At 35.1% G+C, this 16,106-nt stretch overlaps 1 protein-coding gene and 1 pseudogene across 2 annotated transcripts; one reads left to right on the forward strand and one right to left on the reverse strand.

Annotated features, from left to right (window-relative positions):
- LOC18435560 (rust resistance kinase Lr10-like) lies at positions 1-2,540 on the forward strand (annotated as a pseudogene). Its single transcript, XR_016045363.1, has 2 exons — positions 1-679; positions 1,259-2,540. The product of XR_016045363.1 is annotated as a rust resistance kinase Lr10-like (transcript).
- A 9,322-nt stretch (positions 2,541-11,862) lies between these two features.
- Positions 11,863-14,220, reverse strand: LOC18435562 (rust resistance kinase Lr10). The gene is made up of 2 exons (XM_006845605.4): positions 13,879-14,220; positions 11,863-13,319 (listed from the first exon to the last, which is right to left on the reverse strand). The coding sequence occupies exons 1-2, from the start codon at positions 13,958-13,960 to the stop codon at positions 12,160-12,162; spliced, it is 1,242 nt and encodes a 413-aa protein (XP_006845668.1). The 5' UTR covers positions 13,961-14,220; the 3' UTR covers positions 11,863-12,159.
- Positions 14,221-16,106: the final 1,886 nt, after the last annotated feature.

The raw sequence follows: 16,106 nt of genomic DNA on the forward strand, positions 1-16,106 counted from the left end.
TAAAGGTCACACAGTCCCTCGGCTCTCATTCGGGTATACTTCGACCTCATCAAGGGCTAACCCATTAAACATTCTTCAAGTGGAAAGCTTAAAAGAAACAAGGGGTACACGTAAAATGACATGGTTCGAAGTAGTTAGAAACGATATGGGAACTTATGACCTCACCAAATAGTTCAAAGAGCAGAATGGGGATCAGGATTTGTGTAGCCAACCACAAATAGTTGAAAAAATGCTCAAATGATGATACTCGTCCTTGAGCCAAAAGAAGATCATGATGATGTACTCAATCCTTGGGCATGGCTTTTGCCATTCACTTCCAGAGATTATATTCATTTTTTTCTCTTGGTAGTCTAAAATTTAGGTTCCTTAAAATTGTCCAAAAGAAAATGTAATCGTTTCAATTCTACAATGTCAAAGTTGGAGGGTGAGGGATAGAGGAGAACAAATGCATTTTGTGACCCCAGTCAATAGTGAAACTTGGAAACAGAGTGCTAGAGATTGAGACAAAGACTCACCAGCTTCAAGCACGATTCTCCATAGTAATCCGCACTTAGTTTTCTGTTTTCTCTGATCAACGCTCCTGGCAAAGGAATGGATACAACAATTATAAGTCCATCTTTCCAAGATTTTTAGGGAGGCATGCCAACTTCTTTTACAAACGTTATCATCTTCGCCACAGGTAAGCTTTTGATCTCTGTTTATGTAGTGTTTGCCAACCCGAAAACTCTGACAAGATCCAAAAGGCTCCTGTGGGTCATGTTGGCATGTGAACAGATAGGATCCCGAATGGGTCTTGTGAGAAATTAGAAAGCGTGACAGGAATGAAACTCGATAAAAGTGATTGGATCTTGGTTAAAACCCGATAAACACGGCGGGTTTGTTAGAACTTGGAACCTGGTCCTTTACGGTTTTGGGTATGTAACCGAGCACCATTGGCTTCAGATTGGGTTGACCCAAGCCAATGGTGCTAGTCGGGTTAACCCAATCTGAAGCCAATGGTGCCTGGTTACATACCCAAACCCGAAAAGGACCATGTCTTGTAAGACCTGATCAGGTATGTAAACTATGCTCTTAGATTACATCCCTTATGTTGTTTGTGTGTGTGTGTGTGCACGCGCATGTGTGAGAGAGAGAAAGAGAGAGAGAAGAGTTTTTAGTTCAATTTTTTGTTGAAGGATTTCCATGTTCACATTCTTCAGAAAATAAAAAATTATCAATGTTACTGATTCTCATACGTGAGAATTTTTCCATCTTTCAGTTTTCACTGTTGGTCTTAACATACTTTGTTTCGTTCATCGCTGCATCGAGAAGAAGGGCAAGATCTCGAACACACAAATCGAAGAAGTGGGCAGTGCCCCTCCCCTAATTGTCCAACTCATCGACAATATGGAGAAGCTCAAGCCCACCAAGTTCACTTCTCACAAACTCAAGGCTGCAACCTTAAACTTCACCCATAAGCTAGGTTCAGGTGGTTTCGGTGAGGTCTATAAGGGCACTCTCCCAAACGGGGATAGTGTGGCTGTAAAAGTCCTAAAGGGAAGCTCGGACGAACAAATTGAAGCTCAATTCATAGCGGAGGTGAGGACCATAGGAAGAACCCACCATGTTAATCTAGTCAGGCTCATTGGCTTTTGCTTTGAAAATACCCTGAGGGCGTTGGTTTTTGAGTATCTGGTTAGGGGCTCATTGGATGGCTTTTTGTTTGGTAACAGAGGAAAACTGGGGTTGGATAAGCTCAGTAAAATAGCGATCGGAAGAGCAAAGGGCATAGCATACCTTCACGAGGATTGCCAGGATAGAATAATTGACTATAATATAAAACCTGGCAATATTTTGCTTGATCAAAAGTTCAAAACTTCTCCCCAACAGTTGCAGATTTTGGTTTGGCAAAGCTCTGCAATAGGTATGCCGCTCATGTTACCATGACATGAGGCAGGGGAACTCCTGGCTACGCAGCCCCCGAGCTATGGATGCCATTTCCTGTTACTTACAAGTGTGATGTTTATAGTTATGGGATGTTAATGTTTGAGATTGCAGAGAGGAGGAATTTGAAGGTGAGCCTTCCTGAGAACCATGAATGGTTTCCTAAATGGGTTTGGAACAAGTTGGAGAGAGGTGAGATGGAAGATATTCTGAAGAGTTGTGAGATTGAGGAGGAGGATCGGAAATTCTGAAGAAAATGATTATGGTTGCTGTTTGGTGTGTTCAATACAAGCCTGAATTGAGGCCATGTATGAGCAGTGTGGTAAAGATGTTGGAAGGGGAAGTTAAGATCATTCTTCCATCGAACCCTTTTGCTCATTTGGTTGCTGGGCCATCTGTCATTGATTCGCAGCAATTTGGAGTGACAACTGGAGAAGAAACTATTGTGGATTCACAACAATTTGGACGGACGATTGAAAAGGAACCATATTCTGAGACTACCCCCATCATGAGGAAGTTTGAGATAACTGTTGCTTCTTCATAAAAGCATCAGTCATTGTGTATCCTTCCCCGGAAGAAATTTAAAAAGTAAATTATGTTTTGATTATTAAATCACATGTAACATGAGTTCTTCAACACTTTGGGAGGGACACCCATACCAGTGCCATGGTCGAATCAGTATCCGACTCTGCCGTAACAAAAGTAAAAACAGGGAAACCACTGGATATAAAGAGAAGAAAACGTTCTAATAAAAGGGAGACATGGCTTTTGGTTTAAGAAAAGTGTTCTCTCTAGTTTTTATTTCCAAATAGAAATACAACTCTTTTTTAACACCTTATGTGAATTATATTGCCACAGGATAGTAACTCGCTTATTTATTCATTTTCTCTGCCCCCCATTACGACTAGGATGAGAACTCCCATATTTTGTGGATTTCAACAATTTTGTTCTAATGATTCATTATCTTTTTCAAAAAATAATTCTGGATAATCGTAAATATCCCTTGTTTTAGGGATATTTTAAAGTATCCTCAAAAAAATTGAGGTTTTTTCAAAGATGTCCCTTTTTTATCTAACTTATTTTTTCCCAATGCCGAACTTGATTATGTAAAAAATAGAGCAAGAATATGTTTGCTATTGACACTACCGAACGGGATCCTATTAAAAATATATTTTTTTTATTTGGTACTGAGAGTACGGAAATAGACACTAAGCGTTTGGTACTCGCCAAGCCTTGTATTAAAGAAATGCCCAAATTCTTCTTTGACCTTACATCATTTTCTAAACTCACAACTCCATCTACAAGCAACATTTTTACATTGTTATGTCCGTTAGACTATACATTTCCTACGATATGCATCATTGCCTGCTCTCAATTGAGATTGCCCGCCGGTTCTCTTCTTCTTTTTTTTTTTTCTGTTTTCTTTTTTTCTTTTTCTTTTTTTTTTTTTTGAGTGAGTCGGTGGGGAGAGGCCCCTACTCTTGATAAGAATTGAGCCTAAGACGTATTTTTGCAAATCTTCATACGCTAACCAATTAAGCCCAAGTTTTTACCTATCATTGCCGGTATTGGTGTTTGCTAATTGTCCTAAAGACGATTAATGAATATCTTTTTTGGCAACTATGTCAACCGTTCATCTATGATTTTTCATAGCCCTTGTTCTTTCTCTAAGGATTGTATACTCTCTTTGACTAGGGCATTAAGGTGGATGCTGCTTCGATAAGGCCCAGACCTTATAGGAAAAATAGTAAAGCCTCACTTTAAAACCACGTCTAAAAAATACTTCGGGCATAGGAAATCTTAATGATGGCTCTAAAATCTATTTCTATCATTGATTATAAAATTTATAGTTTAAAAAAAAAAGTATCTCGTGGATCCATGAGCTCTTGAAATGGTTGGCCTAAATAAGAGCAATGATCCAATGCAACGGTTGTATCATAGTATAATGCAACGACACTTCTAAAAAACCATGTTTGTGGTATTTGTATGACCTTAAATTTTGCATACACACTCTCTTTAGCTCAATAATCAATCCCCTCCAAGAAACAAAGTTCAATTTGAACCCTAGATATTGACAAAATGAGTCCCCTCCAAAAATAAATCTAGGCCATTCATTTTGTGAATTTCAAGATCTTAGCCTTTATAAACTCAAAATCATTTTTTTTTTTTTAATATTGTTCATCTAATGATAATAAAGCCATCCAAAAGAACTGGAAATGAAAAAAAATCCTTCTAAGGCTTAGATCAAAGCATCTCTCCAAAATGAACGGCCTATATTAATTAGGCTAAAAAAATACTTTCTAGGTTGTGTTTTCAATTTTTTCTTTTTTTGTGATTATTCATTAAAATAAAAAGAGTGTATATATAAAATTTTGGATCAAACAAATGGCCATAAGATGGTTTTTTAAGGTTGTCACATCTTATTGCTATACAACGGTTACATGAAACCATTGCTCCCTAAATAATGTATTGCAATATACAACACTTTTAAGGTTTGAAATCCTTCATTTTCTCACATATCTTATAGTAAAGGTCGAGATGCTCAATTTGAGCGTTTTCTGTACTGTAAATTTTGGTAAGACTTGATATGCCACTACTTTTTTCTGTACTGTAAATTTTTGGTAAGACTTGATATGCACTACTTTTTACTTTTTAAAGAAAAACTAGGTCTTATATTCACCTTTCCCCTATATTAATTACCTTATCTTTTGCCTTTTTGTCAAAATAGTGGAGGGCATTAGGGTAATTGTGAATGATCTCAAATTTTTTAATTTTAAAACTCCCTTGGGGTCATGTGAATTTTAGTACTTTTTATAATACATATATTCATTTTCTATAATACATATATTCATGTGGACATCTCACTATCACGTACCAAAAAAATAAAAAATAGAATAATCAAAATATCTCTAAAATATTTGTATTCATATTTTGGTTTTTTTTAATTATTTTTAATAAACTTTGGATTAGTAGTTTATTCATCCCGGGACGCATTTCTACATTTATGTCTTCCAAAGCATAAACCATCAATATGAAGATAGATGTAAATGATGGTCCATAAAAAAAAAAAGGTAAAATCAATGGCCCAAATATCGCCTTCTAAAAATAATATATTTCGTTTTTATAACTTTTATTTTTTTCTGCACACATTAATGGTCTTCATATTAAGAATTGTATATTCCTGAAAAATTAGGGTCAAAACCTATTTCAAAAATATATTGTGAAGGAGGACCATATTTCTATATAGAAATCCGGGTACTCATAGAGACCGTGGCCATATATTTTTAGTGTGCCTAACTAGGGCGTATACACTCAAAAATTCATATAAATATGTCATGTAAAAAACAATCTGCGGGATTAAATTGCATGTGGTCCTCTCATTCAACCCGTAATTGTAGTTTTTTATATAGTCTTGTCTTCCCCATTGAATTACCCAAAAAAAAAAAGTTGATCTTGGTAAGTATTATGAGGCATTTATTGAGTTCTAAATCAATATAAAATTAATTTTTTATATGTAAAAGAAGGAAAATAGTTTGATAGAGCAACAGCCATAAAATGAGTAAAGCCTTACCTGATAACTCATCGAAAATTGCAACTCAAGCATTGCAAAACCTTTACATCAATCATCTCTACCTGAAAATTATGGTTGTCAAAAAAAAACTAGGATTTCAAGTCGTTAAAAATAGTGTATATTATAACTGTTTATCGAGGCCATCTATTTTGCCCTAAAAATAATTGTTCATAGATCCGCAAGATATATCTATTTTTTTTAGTTTCAAATTTTATTGTCGATGTTAAATTTTTATTTTAGAGCCATTATGGAGAGTTTTATTGCCGAAAGTGCTTTCCAGAATAGGATTTAAGGTGAGGCTTTATTTGGTTTTCATAATGCCTAGGCCTCATATAAACTTCCTTAGGACAATGGACCCAGTTTCTATCCAGCCACGCCCGCATATGTAAAAATGCCGGCCTCTTAATCAATCTATTTTTTAGATACATTTTAAGACTTAATTTTTAAGGACATATAATCTCTAATGTGGAGATCATGAATATAAATAAATAAATAAATTTTAAAAAGTATGAATATAATTTTAGTAAGAAAACATTTGACGGCTACTTTCTATTGTTTTAGATGAAAACCCTACTTGCAACCATCTTTAAGAATGATGCTTTACACTTTCTGAACCTCATAGGTAAAAATGTGGTCAAGCCCGCATAAAACAATTTTTCTATTGTTTTAGATGAAAACCCTACTTGCAACCATCTTTAAGAATGATGCTTTACACTTTCTGAACCTCTTAGGTAAAAATGTGGTCCAGCCCGCATAAAACAATTTTCCCAAGGGCGATATAAGAGTCATGGTCAAGCTAACTCTCCCAAAAACTTTTGTTTGGCTGCATAACCAAAAGTACAAACTCCTTTCAAAGACCACCAAATATTTTTGCAAAGAGGTATGACATATTTTTTTAGGTGCAATTTTAAAGTTTGTGTAGACATGTAGTTCCAGTGTCAGAAGTCTTCTCTTGTTGTAAAAATCTATTTTTATTTATACTTATGAAACTTAAAATTCTAAAAATGGTAAAGTTGAGCAGATCTATAAACACTTGAAAATATTAAAAATAAAAAATCTAGATAATTTGTTAAAGGAAAATTGTTTCAAGCGAGCTAAGCTGCATTTCTACATATGCGGTCCAGAAGTCGTAAAGCATCCATCTTAAAGATGGATGCAAGTAGGTGTTCCATCTAACAACAATGAAAACTAACGGTTCAAATGTTTTCTTACTAGAATTATTACTTCTAGTTTTTAAAATTTATTTATTTTTTCATATTCATGATCTCCATATTAGAGATTACATGTCTTTAAAAATTAAGTCTTAAAATCCATCTCAAAATAGATTTATTAAGAGGTCTGCATGTCTACACATGCGGGCTTGGCCACATAGAAATCGGGTCCTTTGTTAAAAGATGTAATATTTTTAATACTTGAAACACTTTTTTTTTTTTCTTTATATCTGTAGATCATGAGATTGAGATGATCATATTGGTGGGTTTTACAAATTTGAATATTCTCTTCTAGGGGATTTTTTAGGTGCACCTCACTCATAAGATTGACACTTTATATAAACTTTTTCTATTCAATAAAGGGTGAGGTTTACATAAGGTATTGTAAACGTAAGGCACACCTCACTTACAAAATTTAAATTTCATAAATGTTATAGATCAAGCAGATCTATAAACACTAAAAACGTTTGAAAATAGACTGTCTAAATAACTTTTAACAAGTTGCACTATTTTTAGGACCTATCATCTCGAGGTTGAGATGATCAATTAGAGAGTTTTCCAACGTCGGCAACACTCGCTTTTTTTTTTTTAGTAATTCAGTGGGAAAAACTAGCCCCTAGCCGGTTTTATTTTAAAATCGTTAGTTTTTTTTTTAAATCATTAATGGCTTTTTAATGAGTTAGGTGAGAATGCAAGCCTAGACCTTAGCTGAAGCACAAGTGGTGCTACCACCGTGACCCCAACCCTATTCTCGCCAGCAGCACTCTCTTCTATATGATTCTTTAATTACGCCTTACTCCAATAGTGTGAGGTTGACGCCTTATATAAATTTTTTCCTTCAAGAAAACACCAAAAGGTTCATATGTTTAAAGGTTTCGTCTTGGGGTGAGCTTATAAAACGATGGTATCAAAAAGTGCCTATTTAAAGGTGTTAGTGGTGTCAGTGGAAATAAAAACCACAACATGGTGACTAGGGTTTGGGATTGCTACCGACCCAACCCCTTTCCCCTTATTTCCCTTTTAGTTCAATGATAATTCTTGAAAGTAAAAATTACCATACAAATATTTGAGAAATGATAATTCTTGAAAGTAAAAATTAACTCAATATCATGTGTCTTTTTATGGGTATTTTGAAATAAAATTAAACAATATGGATAAACTATTAAATAGTTCATAAGTATTTTGATGAAGAGCTTTGTTAAAATTTATTAGGATGATAAGAATAAATTTATGTACAATTAAACAATACTCTTAAGAAAAGACATGGTAGTACTTGGAAACCTCCACCATCAACTTTGATGAAAGCTTTCTAGGAAATCCAAAGAGTGAAGGTATAGGGGGGAACCTTAAGGAATCATGAAGGACATATTTATGTTCATTTGCTGGTCTCCTTAAAACTGCAATTTTTTGCAAAAACGAGAGCTCTCCTACAGGGCCTAAAGATCATTCGAAGTAAAGGTCTAATGGGGTTATCAGAGTGGAGGGAGACTTCTTAAATGTCATTAAATGGTGTAATAAAGAACAAAAGGTTGTCTGATCTCTTCAATCTATTTGGTTGAAAAATCTTGGACATTTTTTCAACTTCAGGCCTTCACATTTCATTTGTTCACTTCCATCAAGAACCGAATAACCATGCTGATCGACTTGCTAAAATTGGAAGTTCTTTGTCTTCTTTGTATGTTTTTTATGATTTAATTTATTGGATGTAACTCTATTCTTATGCAGTCTCTATCAATAAAAGTTACTTGATCTTGTCAAAAAAAAAAAAATTTATGTACAATTATAACACCGCATTAATTAACATAACTTAATAAATGAAACTTAAATGACTTTACTAGTTAACAAGGCATGGCACAATAATGGTCACAAAAATTTTAAGGAGGTTAAGGTCAGAGAAGCCAAACCTTGGGCATAAGATACCATGAATCTTTTTACACAAATCACTCGTATGAGATATCAGGACAATGCCAAATTGGTGGGTCACAAAAGTTCGATTTGATCTAGTCAAAAGTAAAAACTAAATTTAATCGTGAATTCGTCAAAACTCATATCTCAACAATTTTTGTTAGCCCTAGAGACTGGTTTTGACTAGCTTGACTGATCAAACAAAGTTGGGCGATCTTTTTTTTAACATGTTCTATATTTTTAAATTATTATTTTTATGTATTTTTTAAAGTTCTAAAATCTCGTCCAACATGTTCAATCGGTAATTAAACTAATTTTGATTAAATCGAGTCCCTCACCCGTTTAGTGGCCTGCCCAATCTTGATAGCACTAGTGACTTCATTAATAAACATAGGTCCCATAATTTGTATGCTTTTGGAACTAAAAGCTATTTGATTTTTTCATTCGTCCACAAAAATAAAGTGTGATTTTAGTGAATTGAATATCAACGCGTTAACAATGTCAAACATTAAAAACAAAAGCAATTGACACTTGATTCTGACATTTTTGTGGTCACAAACTCAATTATTTGATACACTGGAAAATTGGACACATGCAATCAATCATGCCTATAAAATCTGCAAGTGGGAGGGTTGAGACTTTTGTCTCCCTCTCCCCAACAGCGATTTGTCGCGGAGAGTATGACACCCCTGCATCGATGCTGGATCACGCGGTTCTCAAAAATAAAAAATTATTATTATTATTATTATTATTATTATTAAAATAAAAAAAAAAGAGGAGGAAGAAGAAGAAAGAAAGAGCTCGGTATAAAACAATGATAAGCTTTCTATATTTTCCCTATAACATAAAACTTATAAACCCCCCCTATCCAACCGTCCATTCATAATAGACGGTTGAGCTGGCCCCAATCACAATATCACATCTTTATATAATTTGATTTTTAATATTTTTTAAAAATTATTTTGACATCAAATTTTGGATGTTCACTCCTCTCTTAAACTTTCATTGGTAAAAAAATATAAAGCAAATATTCTTAATATGGTCAAAATATCCTTGAAAGCTTCAAGGGGCAATTTGGTCATTATATTTTATTAAAAAATTCTTTTTAATATTTTTTTAGGTGTGTCCTATTAAGATGATGACATGTACCAAATTTCATATGCATGTAACTTGTATAAAAAAATAAATATAAAAAACAACAATCTAAGTCGTTAGATCTATATCAAACGGTCAGTAGCTCACTTGATCTAAATTGGACGCTTGGATGGAGATGGAAGGATATATCTTTTTTGCAGTAGCAGAAATATAGAAACATTTCCCATAAACAGAAAAGAAAAGGAAAAAATCATAACCCCAGCTTAGCGAAAGAATAATAAAAAAGGAAAAACGTTTATATAAGGTTGTGGCCCTAAACAATCAAATCAAGACACACCTCAAAAATTCATTGCAAGAAGTTGTTTCGATGCCAAAAACCTTCAAATCTAATTATTTTGACCTTGAGATACATGGACATAAAAAAAAAAGTGGACTTCAACAATTGAAAATGGTGCATCTTATAATGCATTATCTAGACTCTTAATTTTTAATCTTTAAATTTTATAACTAGAGATGAAAATAAATTTTCAAACCATCATAAATATTTTCGATATTGAAATGACATATTTCCGCATTATAAGGGTGCAGGGAACTTTGATTGTTAAGGGCTTTAGCCTTATACAAACTACACCCCGAAAAAATTATGCTCGTATGGGAGCAAAATGCACATTGGCTCTTCCAGGGAAAACCACACTAAGAGCAATTTTTGGGCGTGGGTTAATCAACTTAGTTACTAACCTAATAAAATATGGAAAAATTTTATATAGAGCCGAGGCCCTGATCATTCAAATTAGAGCGCACTTCAAAAATTCCACTAGAAGAGGTTGTTTTGACGCCCAAATAGGTGCATGGACATGAGAACAAAATGGATTTCAAGTTTTGAAAATAGTGCATCTTGTAATGCATTTTTAGACAGTAAATTTTCAAAAAATTTCAAGTCCTCATAGATATGCTTGATCTACAATATTTTTGAAGCTTTAAATTTAATAATTAGATATGAAAATATATTTTAAGGCTATCATAAAGATTTCCGGTATTAAAACCACATTCCTCAATACTATTTAAAGGTACGTTTTATTTTCATTGTTTAGAGCCTCGGCTCTATATAAACCACACCCATAAAATATTAGATATCCACTCTAAAGTGCTTGAAAATACCATGCCCTATGATTGAACATACTCTATCTAATTTTTGGGTAAGATTTTTTTGGATAAATGGGAACAAGACCCCCTATCAGCTTTTCATTAATAAAATAAAATAACTTATAACTCACTATTTTACAATCCTACAATAGAACAATTGTGCAGCATCATGAAATAAAAAAGATTTAGGCATATGAGAAGTCAAAATCCTCTTCCTCTTTTTTATTGTGAAATTACTTGGCCTTATGCCTGAAAAAGAAAATATACAATCTGCTCCTGCAATAGCACGTTATACATGCCAAAAGAACTCATAAAACTTGCTTCTATGACAAGTGATACGATTCTAAACAACAATGGTGACCTTAAGAAGTTCTGATATTGCTATTGCATGTTTTAGTTTCCTAAACTGGACTGATACTAATCTGTGTCCAGAAAGTCAGACTCATCCTCTGACTTTCTGGGACTCGACCTCGGGATCCCCCCTGTCTGATTCAGGCATATGAGTTGGACCGCTCGACTTTAAAAAGTTTTCTAAATCACAAAAAATCTGGAGAGTTGTGAATTCTATAGTTTTTCGGCTAGAATAGCTAGGTTTCCACAAATCCAGACTCAAGCTTTCCGGCACAGAAGCTTTGGACTCCCAATCAGGAACAACTTGAGTGAGCCTTGGTAGGGACGGTGATTTTTTAAGCACTGGTACAAATGATATTGTTGTGACATGTGCATTGGGTCGAGGGATGGAATTAGCTCAGTAATTAAATTGCAAAAACTAATGGTTGGAAATTATTAATGCCTCTTAGTTTAGGTGATCAGATTACAGATTACAGATTACAACCCCATGGAGAAATCGGTTAATAGTTTCTCAATTGATCCATGGAGACATTGGTTAATAGTTTCTCAATTGATCCAAGTAACAAGAATCAAACCACCACATAAGGGAAAAAAGCAACAAAAGCCATAAAAATATACCTAATCATCATCATCATCATCATGCCTTATCTTAACTATTTGGAATTGGCTAATCATAAAAATATGCATTAATACAAAAAATGAACACCCAAGTCTTAGAGAAGAATACATTAACAAACTCAAAAGTAGTACAACAGTAGGATTCAAACTTAGGACAGAGTGGCAATCTCAACAATAATTCCCTTCCTAAGATCCAGTTTCTCCATAAGAGTTAATGGCCCAAAGGGTCAAAGACTCCTCTATGGAGCTCCTAAAGAGATAATAGTAATATTAATAACTTAATCCAATAAATAATTTAGTGCATTTCTCCTTCAAGGACATATACAAAGGCCAGATTTTTCATTAAGAATCAACCCTAATCTCAAACCTCTTCATGGTGGAGGTAGTCTCTGAATATGGTTCTTCTTCTGTTATTGCTTTCAATTGCTGTGAATCCATAACTGATGTTCCACCAATTAGATGAGTAAAAGGATTTGGTGGTGGAAAGATCTCAACTCCTCCTTCTAGCATCTTCACCACATTACTCATACATGGCCTCAATTCAGGCTTGTATTGGACACACCAAAGAGCAATCAAAACCATTCTCTCTGCAACCTCTTTATTCTCTTCCCCAATTTCAAAACTCATCAGAGTCTCTTCTATCTCACCTTTCTCAAACTTTTCCCAAACCCATCTAGGCAACCACTCTTGGCTCTCAGGAAAACTCATCTCCAAATTCCGCCTCCTCCCCACAATCTCAAAGAGTAACATCCCGTAGCTATAGATGTCGCACTTGTGTGTTATAGGGAATGGCATCCATAGCTCAGGGGCCGCGTAGCCAGGAGTGCCCCTTCCTCCAGTCATGGTAACATGAGTGGCATCTCTGTTGCAAAGCTTTGCTAAACCGAAATCTGCAACTTTGGGAGAGAAGCTTCGATCGAGCAAAATGTTACCAGGCTTTATATCATAGTGAATTATTCTTTCCTGACACTCCTCGTGAAGGTATGCTATTGCCTTTGCAGTTCCGACAGCTATCTTCTGAAGCTTGTCAAACCCTAGCTTCTCCTTACACGTAAACAAGAACTTATCGAGCGAGCCTCTCTCCATGTACTCGTAGACTAGGGCAGTCATGGATTCCTCAAAGCAGAAACCGATAAGCCTGACTAAGTTGACATGGTGAGTTCTTCCTATGGTGCTCACCTCCGCCATGAATTGAGCTTCGATTCGGTGGTCTGACCTTCCCTCTAGGACCTTCACAGCGACATTGATCCCATTCGAGAGTGTTCCCTTATAAACCTTACCAAATCCTCCTGCGCCAAGTTTATAGCTAAAGTTTGAGGTAGCTGAACTTAATTGTTGAGAGGTGAACATCATAGGCTTGAGCTTCTCTATGTCACTAAGGAACTCGTCAATATTAAGCGGTTGGACTCGAGAATCTTGCGTGCACGCCACAGATGCCTTATCAGTCTTTGCAATGTATCCCCGGAAGCAGGTGTAAATCAATAACACTACCACAATCACTACTGAAAGATAAAAAAACAATAAAATGTGAGAACCATAAACTTTGAGAACAGGAGAACACCAATAAAACCACCATACTCTAATTGTCTAACGAAAATAAGAAAAACCACGAACTGTGGAGAACAAAACTTTAGAGCACGTTTGGTAGGTATGAAAATGCTTTCATGAAATTATTTTCACATGAAAGAACTCCCTCTTGTGATTAAGTGTAGGAGTTTTTGTTACGCCATTTGGTCCCACCACATTTTTATCATGTCAATTGGCACATTTTTTGACATCAATTGACATGAAAAAACTCTCACACCTAATCACATGGGAGAACTCTTTCATATAAAATTACTTTCACGAAAATATTTTCATGCACACCAAACTTGCTCTCAGAGAAGGTTTCTCTATAGAAGAAAGAGTCGTGAACTTGGAAAAGAATAATCATCAGAAAATGCAGAACTCTAAATCTAAACTCTAAACTATGAACATTAGGAATATAATCTCTCTCTCTATCTCTCTCTCTCTCTCTCTCTCTCTCTCTCTCTCTCTCTCTCCAAGAAATCAACAGCTTACTCATAGAGATGAAGATCACTTTAGCAAATATTGGCATGCTTGCAAAGAAATCAGGGGAAGGTGGGTGTGGAAGTGGATCCATGCTTTTGGCTAGAGAGATGAAGACAGCAATCAAACACAAATACTAATATTGGAAGCTGATGAGGGCTGTCTTTTGGTCTCTAGGGATCCCCTTCTTTAACTTTGAAAGGGCTACAAATTGCAACTAGTTTCCATACTTATTTGCAGAACTGCTCATTATACAACCTTTAAATCTTGACATCAATGAGAAAGAAACAATGCCCAGATTTAAACTTTGTAAAGACATTAAGAAAGTCTTCGTCCATCCTTATAGCGGGTGATTGAATCCCCATATAAGATATTGTCATTAATATGTGAGGGACCTTGCCACTGGAGAAAGGGTGGTGGTCTTTCCCAGTTGGTCCCAAGTCTAAAGTCATGGGGTCCCTCTCCGTGTAGAGTCTCTGTCACACACAGAAAACGTCATATGCACCTTTAATGTGCATTGTTTGGGTCCTCGTACATTTGAAAAATGTTGGCTATAGAATCCTTTGAAGATTTAGTTGCAAGATTACAGAGATCATCCCATACTACATAACCATAGCTAAAACTGGTATGTTGAAACTCGGCGATTCCTGATCTTCATCGGCAATTTGGATAGGGAGGGAATTGGGCAAGACCAAACTGGTTTCAAATTGCTATCTGCCCCAGCCTCCCCCCCTTTTATTTTTTCAATTTTTTTTTATAACATCTATTGGGTCCCTCTTAAAACCCATGCCATGAACCCCCATTCTAATTTTAGTTTTATTTTAATTTTAATATTTTTTTTGGATCGCCAATTTGAACGGATGATGATCGCCAATAGAGCAATCCAACACGGTTTGTTGGGTAAAGGATCCACCCCACAGATCGGGGTTCTGAAATACTAGCTAAAACTCATAAGACTATATCGAATATGGTCATTGAAACTTATTTCATTTCTAAGAGTGAACCAATCACTATCTAACCACAACAAAAGTAGCATCGATATTTGATTAGCCACACCCGTAACTAAGAGAACTTAGTTAAGGAATTGTTTATAAAGAGACCATTTATCTTTGTACATAGAGATCACAATCATTTTTACTCATTAGATGTCACATTGAATGGCTTGGGATGAGTCACAAAATCCCAAAATATTTTTTTTTTTTGAACTTTGTGTCTATTCATTGACACTCTTACAACCACCCATTTTGAATTTAAAGGGACAAGAATAATAGTGACCTCCATATACCAAAGATAAATGGTTTCTTTGTGGAAAACCCCCTTAGTTAATGCCCAAAATTGGGAGAACTTAGTTAACCAAAGAAAAATTCACACATTCTAAGAGTCAAAGAAATTTCTTGAATTCAATGCCAATCAATCATCAATAGGAGAGCTCAATGATCTTCCGGAACTGGTTCATATTGAGCTTATATTTGGCCAATAAACACAATTTACTCGTGACAAGACTTCATTTGGATCCAATGTACTCTTATTTTCAACCAATGGCCCACTCATTTAATGCTGGTGGAAGCTTATGGTGGTACACTCCTCAATTGTCCTCACAAGAGGAACTTGGGACCAAAGTTCCTGATAGAATGCAAAACGTCCAATTATAGTGGTGTTTTACATTACCTTGCTAATGTGAAAGGGCGAAAAGGGAGGTACACAATGGTGGAGGATTGACCACTAAAACAATGCCATGGATTTGGTGGAAGTAATTGATATTGAGCCTTTCCCATATGCACACTATTGGTATATGGATTCACGGTATGTGCTTATGTAATATTTTTAAGGAAAAAATTTATATAGGACGGAGGCTCTAAACAAACAAATTAGAGCACACATCAAAAATTTCACCAAAAGAGGTTGCTTTGATGCCCAAATATCCTCAAATTGATCATCTCGACATCAAGATGCATTAACATGAGATAAACATGGATTTCAAGTTTTGGAAATAGTGCATCTTGTAACGTATTTTTGGACCGTCAATTTTTAAGATTTTTAAGTTTTTATAGGTCTGCTCAATCTACACTATTTTTTAACCTTTAAATTTTATAATTAAATATAAAAATATATTTTAAGACCGTCACAAAGATTTCCTCGAAGGTGTGCTTTACTTTGATTGCTTAGAGCCTCGACTCTACCAATTTTTAAACATTAATATTTGCATTTAGTTTTGTTGTGTGAGGAAGCTCAAAAAACCG

This window comes from Amborella trichopoda, chromosome 12 (assembly GCF_054954075.1).
Source record: "Amborella trichopoda isolate Santa Cruz 75 chromosome 12, AtrichopodaSantaCruz75HAP2 v2.0, whole genome shotgun sequence".
NCBI lineage: Eukaryota > Viridiplantae > Streptophyta > Magnoliopsida > Amborellales > Amborellaceae > Amborella > Amborella trichopoda.

Bases quoted from the DNA above. Each gene is read 5' to 3' on its own strand.
- LOC18435562 (XM_006845605.4), bottom strand. From the start codon at position 13,960: ATGGATCCACTTCCACACCCACCTTCCCCTGATTTCTTTGCAAGCATG. The intron at 13,320-13,878 runs GTAAGCTGTTGA...TTTATCTTTCAG, and splicing joins AGTGATCTTCATCTCTATGA to TAGTGATTGTGGTAGTGTTA.